Source organism: Barbatula barbatula (assembly GCF_947034865.1).
Source record: "Barbatula barbatula genome assembly, chromosome: 9".
Taxonomy (NCBI): Eukaryota; Metazoa; Chordata; class Actinopteri; order Cypriniformes; family Nemacheilidae; genus Barbatula; species Barbatula barbatula.
The window spans coordinates 22,896,084-22,913,117 of NC_136772.1; the positions used below are offsets into that span (position 1 = coordinate 22,896,084).

Genomic DNA, 17,034 nt, shown 5'->3' on the forward strand with positions numbered 1-17,034 from the left:
ACCCTCACGCTTAACCAAAACTATCACAGAAACCTAAACCAATCCCAAAGTCAACAAGGGTTGCCTGCTGAAAAGCAAAGAGTGCCAGAATTGACAGCTGCATGTTTGCATCTGCTAGACTGATAACAGAACTGTAACCTCAGATGGCCAGCGGGTGGCGCTACAGACTGCTTGTCAGAAACACAAAACCAAAAATAAAAGTATTGAGCTTCCTCGCATTTATTTTTATTTATTTTAACAGGCCTATACAATTTATACCCAAAGTACATTATACAGCGCTTTTAAAAAGAGCAACATCAAAGCAGCAAAATAAAATAAAAAACACATCAGGAAATGAACTTTACAAGAAGAAGGGAAAATATGTTAAACCTCTGTACAGAATGAATTTGTTGAACGTTAATCTGAAATTAGGGTCCTGTACAAGAAATATACATGAATTCTCCAGCGTGGATACTTAATTTTGTCCTGCATAGGATTCTGTACATTGCCGTCGGTCTACGTGTGGTTACGGTTGTGCAATTTACATTAGAATGCTGCCTGGGCTCTGTACTCCAGAAATACATTCTCATAGCAAGTTCGAACACAGCAAGGAAAGCTAACACTGTTGTCTGAAACCACATAACAGTACTACCGAGTGAAGAATGGAAACCATTGAAGAGCCTTCATTCAGAGTTACCATAAACTGGCCTCCAAAGAAATCAATTTATTGAAAGCCGGCAGAATCTCCGCTTTGAACTCGGAGGCAACCGTGTGATAAACCAAATAACAACAGTCACATTTCAAGGTACTTAACAGTAGCTGTGCCCTAATAAATCTTCAGAAGGCAATCGTTTTCTTCAATGACATTATTATGACATTCTCTGGGTGTCTGAATGTTCATGCTTCATTTTTTGTCTTCATCGTCACTTTCTAAACGCTTGTCTTTGTAAACCCAAATCTGTGCTGCAAAAGCACAGTAATGCAAACACAAACTTCCTCGAGCAGCTTCTCCTCTTAATGGCCGCCTGAAATAGTCGCGCCTTGCTTTAGGGAAGGGGGATCAGTTAGCGGTGGGCTGCTTTCGTGCCGGCTGTCAGTAGGAGGCGTTGGAGTTTGGTGCCAGGGTTCCTGATGAACTGGCCCGTCTTATGTGAGGCAGCAGGTAGGAGTCACTGCCCAGCTGGTGCACATCAAACCGATCTTCTTTCCTATAGGCTAGACAACGGCGAATAAATCCCTGCGAAGAACAGCAATATGCCAACATTACAAAGACATCAAAAGATTTCAGATTATACCGAATGCAGAGGTTTCAACATCGGTTTTCACTCTAAATCATATGAAAGTAACATTCACCCAAAAACTAAAATCCTTCTTCATTTACTCACTTTAAACCTGTATGACTTTCTTTCGTCCGCAGAACGCAAAAGAAGATATTTTGAAGAAAGTTGGTAACCGAACAGCACTGGACCCCGTTCACTTCTATTGTACGGAAACAAAGCCAATGCAAGGCCATTCTTCAAAATATCTTTGTTTGAAGATATTCATTTCTTTTTTGAGGGCAAGTAAATAATGAGAATTTGTATTTTTGGGTGAACTATCACTTGAAGTACTCTTCTTGAAAGTTTCACATTTAAAATGATGCACCGGCTATCTGTAGCTGGTAAATACATGATATAAAAAACAACTATGCCAGTATTCACTAGTTTGACTTGATCTATTAGTTGATGACAATGAAAAGTTTAAAGGGGTCTTATGGCGTGAATACGTGTTTTTGTGTCTCTGGTGTGTTGTAAGTTGCCCATGCGTGTATTAGACACGTACAATTTGCAAAAATAAAATGTCGGAGCAAAAGATGCGTTCCATTTAAAAGCGAATGCTCACCCGGACCTGCCTGAAACGCCTCGTGTAACCACACCCCCACAAACCTACATCAGTTCTTGGTATGATTCGACTAAGACGAAATGTATATGCAAGTACCTGTCAGTACAATTGCTTTGGAACCTGATGTTCCGAATATGGTAAGAGGCGTTACATTTCCGTCACACGCTTGCAGTATTCGACCAATCACTACGCACTGGAGGTGAAGCAAAGAGGAAATACAAACATGCACTGTGTGTGGAAAATACCTTAAAACGTGAATAGCCATTACATTACATCTTAAACAAACAATTATATTTGTTTAAGCCGTGTCATGTGACCCCATTAAAAGGATGTTTGTAGCCATAGATCTAACTCTTGTGTTCTATACTAGATGCGTGGTTTTAACAGTTGTGTGCTTAGGTAGTGGATGAAGCACACTAACTGTTTTCTTCAAAGTGGTATCACCAAACATTTTTTGACAGGTAAAATATATCGTCAAATGACCTTGGCTTCATTGCTGGCAACTGGTTTGGAAGGGAACTGAACCTCTGTGGCTTTAAGGATGGTGTTCTCCTGCAGGATGTCCTGTTGGGACTGGTTGTGGCCAAATGGCTGGAGAAACACGAATCACAATCAAACCCAATGAAATCAACCACCTTATTTTAATTTGATATCTGTGTGACACTGTGATGGATGTTCATTTCAGGTACAAACATGCCCCACGCCGCAGACCTTTCTAATGTATTTCTAGGAATTCCTTCTCACCTTTCTCCCATAGAGGCACTGGAAAAATATGACCCCGACAGACCAAACGTCCACCTTATTGGAGATCTTTGGAGGTTCTTTGCCCACAACGAAACACTCAGGGGGTAGGTACCTTACAGCCACAAGATGATACCATTAATATACGCACGCAAACGGAAATTACTTGATTAAACGCCTGTTTGTGCGTCTGTTACCAGTAAGTGCCCGCCCCCTGTGATGTCAGGTCCATTCCGTCTACTCCATAGTTGTCATCATCCATGATTTTAGACAGTCCAAAATCTGTGATCTTGATCTCTCCGCATGCTGTTCCATCAACCAGTAAAATATTCCCTACGCGCAAACACACAGACAGACATCATGACACAAACTCAACAAGCCAACAATGAATCCTACCAAACATGAGAGTAGAACGTGTGTGTTCACCGGGTTTGAGGTCGTAGTGTATTATGGGCGGCTTGATCTCGTTCAGATATCGTAAAGCGTTGACGATTTGCATAACGATAGACCGAGCTTCTTTCTCAGACATGAGCTTGTTTTGCTTCAAGTAGAAATCCAAATCGTTTCCTTCACAGTATTCCAAAACTGTACAAAACCTGCAGCAAAAAACATGACGTCATTCTTACTGTTGGCATTGAAATGTTTTGACGTTTTGTGGGTCAAACTAAACCGGATGAACTCACGTGTCTGTGTCCAGTGAAAAATAATCATACAGTTTTACTATTCTGGGGTGATCCAGCTGTTTATGTATTCGGTATTCCCGACAGGCGTGTCTGTGCAGAAGAGAGATGCAGAGGTTACCATGGGCAACAGAGGTGAGACCCAGGCAGCCAGCCTCATGAGAGACGGATGGACTAGATTTCCAGACATTTCTACTTCTGTGCAGAATACCAATCGACATGGAAACACACTCTCGCAACATACTTGTGATAATTCTCTTTCTTCTCCTCTCTCCAGTTTTTGTTGAGCTGATGAATTTTCACAGCAGTGTACCGTTGCTCGATTAAGTCAAATGCCTGAAGAGCAGAATGGTGAAATGAGTCACGCACCCAAGGGTCCGTATATACTCCTCTGGCATGAATGTGGTGAATTTAAGATACCTTGTAGACCTCACTGAAGCCTCCTCTGCCCAGCAGGTGTAACAGCAGATAGCGTTCATTCAGGGTGGGGTGGTCCTTAAACCTAAAATACATTCAAGTAACAAGAAAAAGTGAATGAACGCACCACCTAAAACATTTATTGTTGACTTTTAAGTGACTTATGAAACAGCAAAGACATAAATATAAAGGTGTAGAATACGAGGAAACTGGTTAAACACCCATAATCTATATTAAACTGAATTAAACAAACAAACAAACAGCGGTCAAAGGTGATGTCATCAAAGTGTCAGTACATACTGTGAACTGTCTTCATTGTTTATTCTCTTCAGCTCTCGAATGTGAAGATTTCGCACCCTTTCCAACCTCTCCAGCTCAGTCTGAATCTCCGCTTCCTCCTACAGATACAGGAACAAAACAAAAATTCATTAAAGGGATAATTCACACAAAAATGAAAAGTCTGTCATCATTTCCTCTCCTCGGAGTTGTTCCAAATCTGTAAACATTTTTTTGTTCTGATGAACAAAGAGAACGATATTTGGAAGAATGCTTATAACCAGACAGATCTCGACCCCCATTGACTCCCATAGTAGGAAAAAATACTTTATCTTTTTTTTTCTTCTGTTGAACACAAAAGAAGACATGTTGAAGGCACTTTTGACGACCTTTGTACTTTTTCCTACTATGGGAGTCAATGGGGGGCAAGATGTGTTTGCTAATAAGCATTATTTCAAATATCTTTAATACATTTATACAGATTTGGAACAACTCGACGGTGAGGAAATTATGACGGAATTTTCATTTTTGGGGGAATAATAGAAGAATCTGCGAAAAACATAAATGTCGAAGTGTTAAAGCATCAGGAGAAATGTCATTCAAAGGGTTTCATGGAACAAAATCATGTTACAACTAAACACTATATGCAAAACGCAAGTATTACTATTATTTGATAATGTTTTTACAGCCAAATCAAAACTTCTTGTCTGTCAATAAAAAAGGAAGAAATATCATAGAAACACTTTTCATTTCAAATAAAATTAGAGATCTTCGCTTTCAACCGACCTTTTTGAGATGTCCGAGTCTGAGTTTGAAGATCTCCTCCTGCTCATGATATTCAGCTAATGTTAACCTGCAGGACAGTCACGACAACAAGAGAAGGTCAGGACCAATTGAAAGCAAGTCATGCAAGAACAAATGAACACAAAACTGATTTTAATAACTTTTGAATAATGTGAAAGTGATTGTTCTGCAGTGAAGATGGGCTAAAGTTCCTTCAATGAAGTGCTGGAGTGATCAGGGTAACAAGAACGGTTTAAACACAGTTACTGCTGCACAACGCTAACGTTCACACACTTTCCTGCCAAGCTTATTTTAGTTTACTTAAATAAACACGTAGAAAACTAATCTGTTCATTGGTATCAAATCAAATATCGTCCTCAAAATGATTGGAAAAACTGAAACTAGATGAGTAGTTGAAATGTTGCCTCAAAAATAAACTGAAATACGTTTAAAGATTATAATAATAAAAAAAATATTATACAACAACATAAAAAACTAATAAATTGTAAAATGACAAACGCATAAAACAAAATAAATTATGTTTTTATGTTAATTTTACTTGCATTTTTAGTTAAGATCATTTAAAAACTAAGTAAAACGAAACTATAATATGCATGAGCATAATGTAATATTGTCTATTTTCAGGATTTGTGAAAATCAGATTTTCTAGTTATTTCTACAAAGTTAAAGAAAACGGTGCACACGTGTTCACAAGCTTATAAGCGCCAGTGTTCATTTCATATTACAGCTAGTTAAAGAATTTCCAAGTTAAGCATTCTACCGTGCGGATGGCAGCTTTACATATGAAACAGAAAATCATTGCGTGTGCAGATTACATACCTTTACCGGTAAATTAATCTGGCAATTTTACAGCACGTTTTACGGTATTTATGTATGGATATAGCTAATGTCTTGGAAAAGGCACGTTACACAAGGCTGCAGGTACTCACAGCTGAGGAAGGCTGGGCTTGAGGAATGGGTCGTTCTCTGAGCCGTTCACAGCTTTAGTCTTGCGTTGTTTTGGCTCAGAGTTTGTGCTGGGAGACTGCGAGCTGCTGGCTGATGGAGGTTTTCTCTTAGCTAACAGCTTCCGCTGTCTCTCGATTTCTTCACGCTGTTGAATGATCCATTCCTGCTGTCTATACACACACAACAGTTCATATGAGCAAGAAAGCAACTTAAAGTGTCTGTTCACCCACAAAATAAAAGCTCTGTCATCGTTCACTCATCCTCATGTGATTCAAACTCATGTGACTGTAGTAAACACGTCTAAGGTTAAGGGTGAATGCAAAAACATGAGTCCGGTCAACTTGTGCACCATATTCACACTATAAATCAAATCAAAACATCCACACGCGACAGTATTACATGCACACAGCGTTTCTGTTAGTGTCGTACTTGACAAGGTTCTGGAAGGCGTAGCCGTCCGTCCACTGTTCTGTAAATGAGGCTCCATGTCTCACAGTGGTGAAGTGACCCAAACGCAGTCGATCCTGCATGCTCTTCTCTCGACACGCTTGCTTCTCCTGCGTGCTCTGGACAAACAAACAAACACATACCTTCACCAACACTTTCATGGTCTTTTAAAAGAGGGAAAAGATGAAATGCCTGTGTGTACGCGTTACACACACTCATTTTGAACAATGGGGTAGAAACCACAAACACACACTAATGTACGAGGTCACATTTACAGGCTAGAAACTAAAACACAGATTTCTTCACCTTCTCAATCAGCAGTTTCTTGCTCATGGTGATGCACTTGTTTAAACGCTCTTTATACTTTTCTAGAAGCTTCTGTTGTTCGTCGATCTGTCTTCTAAGATCACAGTTTGCCTGCAGAGAAGAAGATAAATTACTTTGGTTAGTGAAAAACCAAGGACATGGTCACACGGTTTTACGACTGACATGTAAACAGTAACAGTGATCGGCTCTGTGTGGCACATGCTAGTAACAACATTGGCCAGGTAAGTTGGTTATGGTTCACTGTGAATACATTTAGTTATTTGGCAGACGCTTTTATCCAAAGCGACTTACAGATGAGGAAACATTGGAAGCAATTATAACAACATAGGCAACAAAATACATAAGTGCATCAAACTAGTCCATTAAAGCCTAGCACAGTATACAAAGCTAAGAATAGTGAGGTTAGTACGTTTTTTTTTATTATAAAGAAGGAAAGGGAAGAGAATTAGGAAAAATCAATAAACGGCTAGTGACCAAACAGAATTAAAGAGCAAACTATTTGTATAACATATTGTCTATATGCTCTTCCTCGTCATGTTTTCCTCCGATCTTACCCTCAACAGGTCGTCTATCCTGCCCTCCTTCTTCTCCAGGTCCAGGTTCTTATTGCTCTCTATAGTGGCCAGTTTTACCAGTGTCATCTCGGTCTGCAGGAAACAAACCAGTGTTCAAATACAGATGGGACATACTTTTAAAGTAAAGGTGGAATTTATATTCATGTTCATAAAAACAACTGAAAACACACTTGCACTCGAGTAGAGAAACAAAAAGTTCTTAAGCTGTGCTTAAAAAGCTTCACATAAGTGTTGTACGGTACATAGTGAAGCAGTAGTATGTGAATTATTGACACAACATGTTTACTTTATGTGTAGCAGTTCTAACCCACTTAACCTGAACAATGTCACCGCATACGTCTGCGTGCAATCTTACCTTCTTTCTGATCAAAAAAGCTTTCCTGTCTGTTGCCAATGGTGTTTTCAGATGCATTTGTGATCACTACAGTAACAGTCTGGACTCGTGTGTTCTCGCTCATGGGTTCTCACCTGAACACTCTTGACTGCCATCGGTTTACAGGAAATCACAGAGTCTCCAAAACACAGACTGGTGGGTGATGAGCTGCTTTGCCGCGTCTGAAACACACGGTTACAGAACTTTACGTCATCAAAACAAAGTGTGAAGTAAAGGGAGACACAGAGGCGTATGTGTGTCGTACACTGGATCCGGGTGTAGAATGCGAGTTCTGGGGTGAACGAATGACCGGTGGTAGACCTCTTACTGGACTGGACCCGTTACCACCCTGAAACTACACACGCAGAACATACATCATTAGAAATGAGACAATCCTGACAGAAGTTTAATTTTTTTACGTGACGGATAAATACAAGGTATCACTGGGTAAACTGTTTATGACATACAATATAAACTAGAGATGCTCCGATTCTACATTTCTCAGCTGATACAGATTATTTAGTGATATCTGCCGATCCTAAAGATTCGATTATAATTTCTTTCTTGAATGTTATTAATTCATATAATGACTAATGATATGGAACATTGAAAAGTGCTAGTTCACCCAAAAAAGAAAGATCTGTCATCAATTACTAATCCTCTTGTGAACTATCACTTTAACAATTTCTATAGACATTCAACGCATTTTTCTGTCTTTTTAAAAATGGAAATATATATCATATGAATGCAATACTACTTAAGTCATTGATTTTTTTTTAAGAAAGTATTTTACCTCATGGATTTTCCCAGTGAATTTAATAATATTGTATTTGCATATTTATATATTAACTATATAAAACACCAATTCATCCATTAAAGTCAAACGTGTTAATCCCACCAAGTTACACCAAGTTAAAGAGAAGATAAAGGAGAAACTATGTATGTGAACAGTTTATTCATTACGTTTTAAATTGTTTTGGGGGGGGCCTTGTTACCCTAAGGCTCATTTGTAGAGCCCTTTTATGTTTTCATACATTTTCATACCACCGTCCACGTCAATGTGTAGGAGCAGCATATACTGACACATACTCACATCAAAATAATCACTAATCTTGGGCCCCCGAACGATAGTTTTCCCTGCAATAAAGAGAAAACAAAAATATACAAAATTGCAAGAGCAGAAGATAAACTAAAGATCGATTCAGAAGGTCCGAGAGAGAATGCAAGAGAAAGTGTATTTACCCTGGCTGCTTTCTGATTGGTTGTCCGCTTTCCTCTTCCTGCCCCGTGATGATTCAGAATGCTTCTTTTCGGGGGTCTACAAGAAAGAGATTGCGAAAGGTTCATGAATTTATTCACGTCTTATTCTGCGCTCTATGCAATAACGCTGGTCTCAGCAAGCAGCACATTAACATTCATAGTCTCCGTACAATCTTTCAACACCGGATCGGAGTAAGACGATACACGTTGTGTGTCCTCAAACACTTTTTAATGACTCTTCAGTCTAAATGACCGGCCTAATGTCACGGTGAGTGGATAATCTGGGGCCATAATCACGCTCTGTTCTCTCTCTTTGGGATGCGGAAATATCCTGCTCGCTTCAGCTCAGACAAAGAGGGCTGTGCTGCCGAGGGCATCTTTGTATTCGGATCAGACAGAACTTCTCTCGCTCACTGGCTCTGTGTGAAACCTCCACGTCTGCCCTCAAACCAAAGGTTTTCAATATGGTGCAGGAGATCAACGGTGTCCTACATACAAGTAGCGTTGGAACTTATACGTGTTCATTAAAATGCAAATCTCTTTAAAACAGTGAAATATAATGTCAAGAAACAGCTCGCTGGTCCAACTGCCACGAGCAAAGCTTCATGGGATGCCACAAATGAAGAAATGAGCAGTGTGTTTCTGGAAGCACATCACATCTCTTTAAATAGAGGACAGATGATGTGCCCGACCCGAAAGCCTCCGATATCATCATGATGTCTTATTTCATGACATGAGAGGGACAGAAAAAGAGACAGACAGAGACGAACAGACTTACTGAATAAGCAGGAGAGCTTCCTCTTTTCCAATCTGATCCCTGCAACAGAGAAAGATGGACGAGAAAGGAAAAGGGAAAAGAAGAGAAGATGCTTTTAGATGCGAGTGGGCCGAGGCGGCTGGTGTTTATAATTAGCCCTCTGTGACAATGACAGAATGACACAGCGGTCCAAACTTGTCGGCACAGGCTGATATTGATGCTCTGCGTGCTCCGATCTGGCACTTTTGGGTCGCAATGACCACGAGCTCAGAAGAAGCAACCCAAATGAAAGTGAACATCTACCACCACTGATGCAATTACTCGCAGCTAAAAAACTCGCTGCTGCAAAAGTAATATTTCAATAAATAAATAACCCACACAGGTGCCTGAATTTGCTCTGTGGAAAATATGACATATTCCCAGGGCTGTATGTTTAACTGCACTTAGCAATGGTGATACAGAGGGTTCAATTTTGTAGCACAGGCCAAACAGTTGTAGCACAAGTATCTGTTATTATCTTTAAAAGAACACAAGTGCAGGTCATCGCATAAATGGACAGGTAACTGGGAAATATTCAATATTATACATAAATTAGGGAAATATAATTTTCAGTTTCCCCTGTATTTTCAATGCTTTACTATACAGTAGTAAATACATGTCCATAAAAATACTGTGGTATATTATAGTATTACAACATTAAACTGCAGTACAATTCTTGTGTAGTATATATTGCTGTGATGAAATTTAATCAACAACGGTTGTACCGGTGACACCGGGGGTGAGAGGTTTGCTGTGGGGTGGTGGAGGATGCGGCCGTGCACATGACGCATTTTACTTTCAGTTTTAAATGCGGCAATTCGGGAACGGCAATTGCTTGAACGAATGGCGGGTTCGATATCTTTCTTTAAAGAAACATACAAAACTATAAAAAAGTACAATTACATTTGCTTATATTAAACGCAGAACTCACAGCACTCATCAAGCCAAAAATGTATAAGAAACAAACTAAAACACATTAACATTACCTATATAACAAAACGAGTAATCACGGCACAAATAAATATGAAACTATTAAGAAGGGAAAACAAAACGAATAACGTTTATGTTAAATAAATAAGAAACAAATAAGGAATACGACACGAAAAACGTTAAATAAATAAGAAATTAATAACGATGGAATACGAAACGAAAAAACGTTTGTGTCAAATAAATGGCAAAGCAGCGGCCTTTGAAAACTAGAACAAAAAAATGAGCACTTAACCGGCTCTTGATAGCAGTGCTTACATATGTTCTTTGCCAGAAAAGCCAGCACTTCACAAATCTGCTTACGCTGAATGCAGAAGCCACGTTTGATGCGCAGTCTGGTCTTTGACTAAACTAAGTGATTTTTTTACTTTAAAATAAAACATGACAGTGAGAGTCGGTGTCGCGGTGGACAAGTGATGTAATCGGTAGGCGGGTGGACACCCTATAGTGTTTACTACAGTTAATAAAATTAATACAAGTTATTTATTTTAACACCTGGTTCAAATGAAGCTTTTAACTTTTATTTTGGCAGGTCGTCGTGAAGATGATTGATGTTTAGTGTGTTTGACAGTAGCTTCAATCAAACAGTGAAATGCTCAGTAAATAAACTCGGACCAACTCTGTGGATGAAGTTCATTGTGTTCGTGTCCTCATATAATAAGATTCAGACGTATCCACGAGTCACGCTTGTAACAAAAGTAAAGTGTCCAACTCATTCCCTCATAGACACACGATCAATGGACTCGATCCAGCCGGAAAACAAGTTTTAATTGCAAAAACGGAAATAAATTAATCAATTTACGCTAACCCTCTCTCTTTCTCTCGACAGCTAGTGGTCTAGCTTTTGTTGAAACTAGTAACTTTGTATTAGCACCTATTGTACTATTCGCTTTTGCTCCCTGAACTTTTTGTAAGTCGCTTTGGATAAAAGCGTCTGCTGAATGACTAAAAGTAAATAAATAGAGGTGCGCCATGATGCACCCGGCAAACTGTATCGCAATTAAATACATTTAAATACATGCATTATTTATTGTTTTACGCAGGTGCTACACTAAGACATTTATCTTAGCATGTGCGACATATGTTGCGCTGTACAGCCCTGCATATTGCACTATATTTGCCATATAGATTCAAATCTAAAACAGATATACAAATGGCACTGCATCCAGTGAGTCCCATGATTCAGGCTGCAGGTGTGGTGGGCTGTTGATTGATGTGCAGGGGATTATGGGAAATATAGTGAATGCAGGCTGAGGAGCTGTTATAGAGGTTTAAGGTGTGTGTGTGTGTGTGCGCGAGTGTCTGAGGCATCTAGAAGTCTGACATGTGGCATAATAAGCAGCTCACAACCACACGAGAGGAGTTTATTTGCAACCACCTCCTTCACTTCCTCTCCATTGGCTTTCTCCTCCCGTGCTCTGATTTATGGCACAGCAGGTGTGTTGTGCAGGGGGAGGGGAGGACAATGTTCTTTACTATGACTCTTAACGAATGTGTGTGGGTGTGCACACGTGCCCGCTGATGGTTTAACCGTCGGGGGTAACAACAGATGCCAACCCAGCTTGAGTCTGCTACTAAACCTGAACACACGAGTGACACAGCATCCTCTATGAGGCAGACCCACGGCCCTCAGCACACACGCACAATAACAGCTTCATTACAGAGAACATTTCCCATCGGCCTGAGTCACACTGACACACCAGCATCGATTTCTTCATGACGCTTTGATTCAAAGGAAGCACGGCAGAACGCCGAAACCCTCGGCTGAACTACGAACCGAGTTATTAACAGCTTGCATTAGGACTGAACCGTGATCAGTTAGAAAGGTCGCAGTCCATTACCCATCTCAGTTTGCAGCTAATGCTTCAGTACATCTGCAGCAAGTCTTTATTTTATAATTAACCCTGCAGCCGCTTATTTAAACTTGGTTTTAATGTTTTAATCTACAGAAGCTCAGTGTTCATACGGAAGCAGCCGTGCCAAAAGTGTATACGCATACAATGCAATCGGATGAACCAGAGATAAAATATCTATTTGGAAATGAGTCTAAACACCAAGCATACATGTTGTGTGGGAGCAATCTGAATTTGCATCTTCTATTTGGTGAGGAAGTGCAAACTTAAAGTGAGACGGAGAAATTTCTGCTGCTAAAAAGAGGTTTTCATTCTTTAATGTGTATTGTTTATTGGACTTTTTTATTTTATTTTATTCATTATATTTGTCTCATATTTGTCCTTAAAGTCCCAGTGAAATAAAAAATTACAATACAATTTATTCATGAAATATTACAGCACTTATTGTAAATAGTTTACCAATGTGGGTCATTATCTTTTAAAAATTAGTTTGCCCTCATAATCTTCATACAATCCAAATAAAACGTATGTTGGGCGGGATCATCCGTTAACTCCTCCCCTTCAACTGTCAGTCTGCTGTCAGTGCCATTTCAATTCATTCCAATCAAATCGCAGAGAAAGACGACAGCCACACCCACTGTTTTTCGCACTCAGAAATGAGTCAAAATACAGAAGTAAATATAGCTGCAAGCAGCAATCCTCGGGTTCGAGCAGTCTAAAGCATCAAAATTGTTCAGAATGAAGAGAGCTAGTGGCCAAGAGCCGTTCCTTTAGTAGGTGACCTCGGAGCTAGTTCTTGAGTTATTACCATTTTAATGTAATAGGCTCTGCATATTTAGAACTTTTGGCGTGCGTCCCTTAGCGATCTTGAAAGGAAATTTCTACTTTTTTCCGATATTTATTTATTTTCACACTCCACAGAGGTTATCTGCATTGGTTTTGTTGCGATCGGTCGAAAAACCTAGAACTAGTTGGCGAAAGTAGGTTTTTGACATCATCAGCGATAACTCACGAACCATTACATCGACAGAAGTGGTTCCAGAGGCAAAGTTGTTCAAAATGAGGAGAGCTATCATATGATGTAAATAGTTTGAATATATGTCAAATGTCACATGATACACAATTGTTTATGCAACCAAAAACACGTAAATGTAGCCATTTTTACTGTTATAGCACCACCTAGTGTCCAAACGCCGCGGCCTTTTGCAGATGACCTCGGAGTGATAGTCTACACATATGTTTCAAGCCCCATGATGATATCTCTAATAGTTATTAAGTTATGGTCATTTAAATGGAATAGGCCCCGCCCATTTTGTAATTTGGTGCCCCTAAGCGACCTTGAAAGGAAATTTCAACTTTTTTTCGATAATTATCGAAACCCTTCGGGCTCGAACCCTAAAAACAATCCCGGAAATTAACCGCATGCAGTGAGTAAAACTGATGCCTGTGTTTTGTTGGCAATGGGTGCGCACGTGCTTTAGTTCAGCCTACCCATCCCCCCCCGCACGTGCCATATGCTTCCGGAAATAACCGTAAGGCTGTATCTCTCTTTTATTAATGTGATCAAATTAAATACTCTTTGAAGATACGAAGTATGCAATACTCTATAGGTACTTAAGATTAATATGAGATTGGCAGAAACCGCGTGTGTTACGGCCGCTTTAACCACGGTACACGGGGAACAGAAACCATTTCAGAATTTGCTTAAGCCAATAACCATTTCCAATGATGATACCGGTTTCACGATTAACCACAATACTAATGTCCAACGGTAAGTGCTATCATGTCTTATTTGAATGATCATTAAACTATACTAACTTAGCAATTTAAAAAAATAACGCTAAATACTGTTAGCCAAAATTAGCGATCGCTCCATCTCTGCATTTACACGGGCCGTTGGCGTCAACAGTTGAAAAAAGGGGCGTGTCTGAAGCATGGCCCTGAAGGGATCGAAATCATGATCATACTGATAACCGTGTTTTATTTGCCCACTATAACCGTGTTGTATAATTGGCATACCGTCACATCATTAGTGTGATATTCACACATTTTATTTGAACGTTTGAAACAATTAACAAAAAAATACCTTTATCCATTAATAAGACTTTAGATTTTTAATGACAGAATTTTTGTGGCTAGTCGAGTTATCGGCCACTGCTGATAATCTCAAACTGTCAAATAACGCCCCACTAACCTGCCTGTATAATATTCTCCTCTAAACTTATAGTGATGCAACACGATGTAAGAAACAGAAACAAACACCCATGATGTGTATCATACTCTCAGGCGCTGGCGAATCCAGCTCTTTGTTTTATTTTGAACGTTCTATCTGCAGATGTTACATTATGGCATTGAAATGCGATGTGAAGGCATCATGATCAAGTCTTTAATTATAAAGTCTGTAAATAAAACATTAAATAAACAAACAAGACCTCTTCTATGTTTAAGGCCAATTTAACGTTTCACATCACTTCACATGATAATGAAAGTGATTTAGAAAAGAGAACTGAACGTTTACTCACCTCTGACTCTTTATCACTGGAGGAACCCAGACTGCCAAAACTGTGATTGGAGCATTCGTTGTTTGTCAAGGTCTGCACAAAAGACAGACATAACATTGCTTGCACATACATTTACATGAATCAATGCAAATGAGTCAAGGCAGAAGAATACGAGCTATCATTCAGGCAGCAGGTACTAAATATGAATAAATAATTGACAACTTACAGGCCGGTTGTATAATCACAAAAACTTCACATCACCAAAAACCACTGACTACATCGTAACGTGAAATCGGACTCAAGACGAAACTTACAATCTTCAAATGTTGGCTAAATGGTGCTTTAAATGTCATGGTTTAAAGTAAAACACACTGAAATGATTTTCTGCTGCTTTAACTCTCTCTGTATTGCTTTACAAAGCCGGTGTACGTTTGATAATAAACTCTGCCACCAACTTTGGTTCCTCCACTGGCGCTGCCGGTGCTGCCCACTGTGTTGCCACTGACTCCACCCAGAAATCTGGCCTCCAGCAACTCCTGCCGGCGTGGATCCAAACTGTGCAGCTCCTCCATAGCACCTGAGCAATAACACAAAGAGTACTGAATATGTGCTGTGCCGTCACCTGATGTCTAATACACACACAATATATCTATATTAGATTGGGTTTATACACAGAGCTCACTTCCAACAGGTAAAGATAAAGAACATGATGTCATCTCTATCAGTCTCCTGGGTCATGTGCTCTCACAAACACACATACACCATCCCCAGAGCTTTTATATATATATATATATATATATATATACACACACTGCAAAGATCACAAACAGGTCAAGGTTGAGTATGGCTTTCAGCAAATCATCACATAATCTTGCATCACCATAAGCACATTGTGTTTTCATTTTATAAAACCTTATGCCACCCTGTAATGCAAGAAACAAATGCACATTTTTAGCATTTGGACTTATTTTTCCACCTCGTTAAACAAATCAACCGAACATCTGTACATACGTGCAGTCAGTCCATACACCTAAAGATGGAGAGCGGACACAGACATTTACCATCATATTTTGTTGCATTTTAACAGAAAGATCAAATGGTGGTGTTATTGTTGGAACACAATTACGCATCTGATGCAGTAAAACACATTTATGTGCGGCACACCCTAGGAAAAGAACTACGTTTTTTCTGTATTCTTAAGGTCGATAATGCCTTCTGCGTTCTGTTTATTCATTGCAAACTGTATATTGTACACTGGTCACATGTCCAGGGCGTTTTCCTGCCAACAGACCGAGATATGCTGGGATAGTTGCCAGCATCCCTGCAACCTAACTTACACAGGATAAGCCATAAAGAAAATGGATGGATTTATGTATATTGTACACGCATCTAGGGTTGGGTACCGTTCACTTTGTAGTGATACGCTACCTGGAATACCAAACGGTACCTTCTTTCGGTTCTTTACGCTCTCAGTGAAAAAATTATTTTGTCCAAATGTCGAAACCTCTCAATTTAAACATTTTCTTGAATTTTTACACGAAATAAATAAATACTGTAGAAATAACTACAGCATTATTATAACTATATTTCCTCATAACACACATAATCATGCATTTTCTCTCTCTTTCCAACATAATTGGGTCGGTGCCCTTAAATGGGCCGAGTCCGGTACCCAACCCTACACAAATCACATCATTATAGCCGCATTAATCTTTACCCTCATTGCTGTCGCCTATTATGTGTAAAATCAAATCGAAACAAATTTAATTGGTTAACTTGTTAACATTCAGTGAGGATGACTATAGTGCAATAATGCACTATAACACAAGCACATTAAAACTGACATTTGAACAGAAATACCACGGTTCACATGATTACAGCCCCTCAGCACACCTGCCTCATCTCTCTTCCACCTCCCTACTCTCCTCTGCTTCAGATTTGCCTTTTCTTTCACTCCTTCACATTCATGTTCCATCATCATCATCTATATCAGTCCCTAAGCATGAGGCTATGATGGTCCTTTCTCTGGATGTTCTCGACTGGGCAGTCTCCTCCAGACCCTGCTGTCCTTATCCCTCTGTAATGAGCAGCCATTACGGCTCTACACGCGTCACGGTTACACCAGCAGAGCGCTGCCCTAATAATAGAAGAAAATATAGCATACAGAGTCTATATTTATCCAAAAACGG

At 39.6% G+C, this 17,034-nt stretch overlaps 1 protein-coding gene across 2 annotated transcripts in view; it reads right to left on the minus strand.

Annotated features, from left to right (window-relative positions):
- Positions 1 to 203: 203 nt before the first annotated feature.
- tlk1a (tousled-like kinase 1a) overlaps positions 204 to 17,034 on the minus strand; it is a 20,564-nt gene continuing 3,733 nt past the window's right edge. The window contains exons 2-22 of one of the 2 annotated variants that reach the window (XM_079463897.1): positions 15,301 to 15,422; positions 14,867 to 14,938; positions 9,487 to 9,525; positions 8,691 to 8,766; positions 8,542 to 8,585; positions 7,714 to 7,803; positions 7,544 to 7,630; positions 7,055 to 7,147; positions 6,480 to 6,590; positions 6,156 to 6,292; positions 5,708 to 5,896; positions 4,761 to 4,827; positions 3,999 to 4,096; positions 3,702 to 3,783; positions 3,526 to 3,617; positions 3,285 to 3,374; positions 3,028 to 3,197; positions 2,799 to 2,934; positions 2,605 to 2,716; positions 2,344 to 2,451; positions 204 to 1,216 (exon numbers count right to left, since the gene is read on the minus strand). In XM_079463897.1, coding sequence (XP_079320023.1) covers positions 1,073 to 1,216; positions 2,344 to 2,451; positions 2,605 to 2,716; positions 2,799 to 2,934; positions 3,028 to 3,197; positions 3,285 to 3,374; positions 3,526 to 3,617; positions 3,702 to 3,783; positions 3,999 to 4,096; positions 4,761 to 4,827; positions 5,708 to 5,896; positions 6,156 to 6,292; positions 6,480 to 6,590; positions 7,055 to 7,147; positions 7,544 to 7,630; positions 7,714 to 7,803; positions 8,542 to 8,585; positions 8,691 to 8,766; positions 9,487 to 9,525; positions 14,867 to 14,938; positions 15,301 to 15,422 — 2,159 coding nt within the window. In that variant the 3' untranslated portion in view covers positions 204 to 1,072. The remainder of the gene's footprint in view (positions 1,217 to 2,343; positions 2,452 to 2,604; positions 2,717 to 2,798; positions 2,935 to 3,027; positions 3,198 to 3,284; positions 3,375 to 3,525; positions 3,618 to 3,701; positions 3,784 to 3,998; positions 4,097 to 4,760; positions 4,828 to 5,707; positions 5,897 to 6,155; positions 6,293 to 6,479; positions 6,591 to 7,054; positions 7,148 to 7,543; positions 7,631 to 7,713; positions 7,804 to 8,541; positions 8,586 to 8,690; positions 8,767 to 9,486; positions 9,526 to 14,866; positions 14,939 to 15,300; positions 15,423 to 17,034) is intronic. The other variant, XM_079463898.1, reaches the window with a different exon arrangement.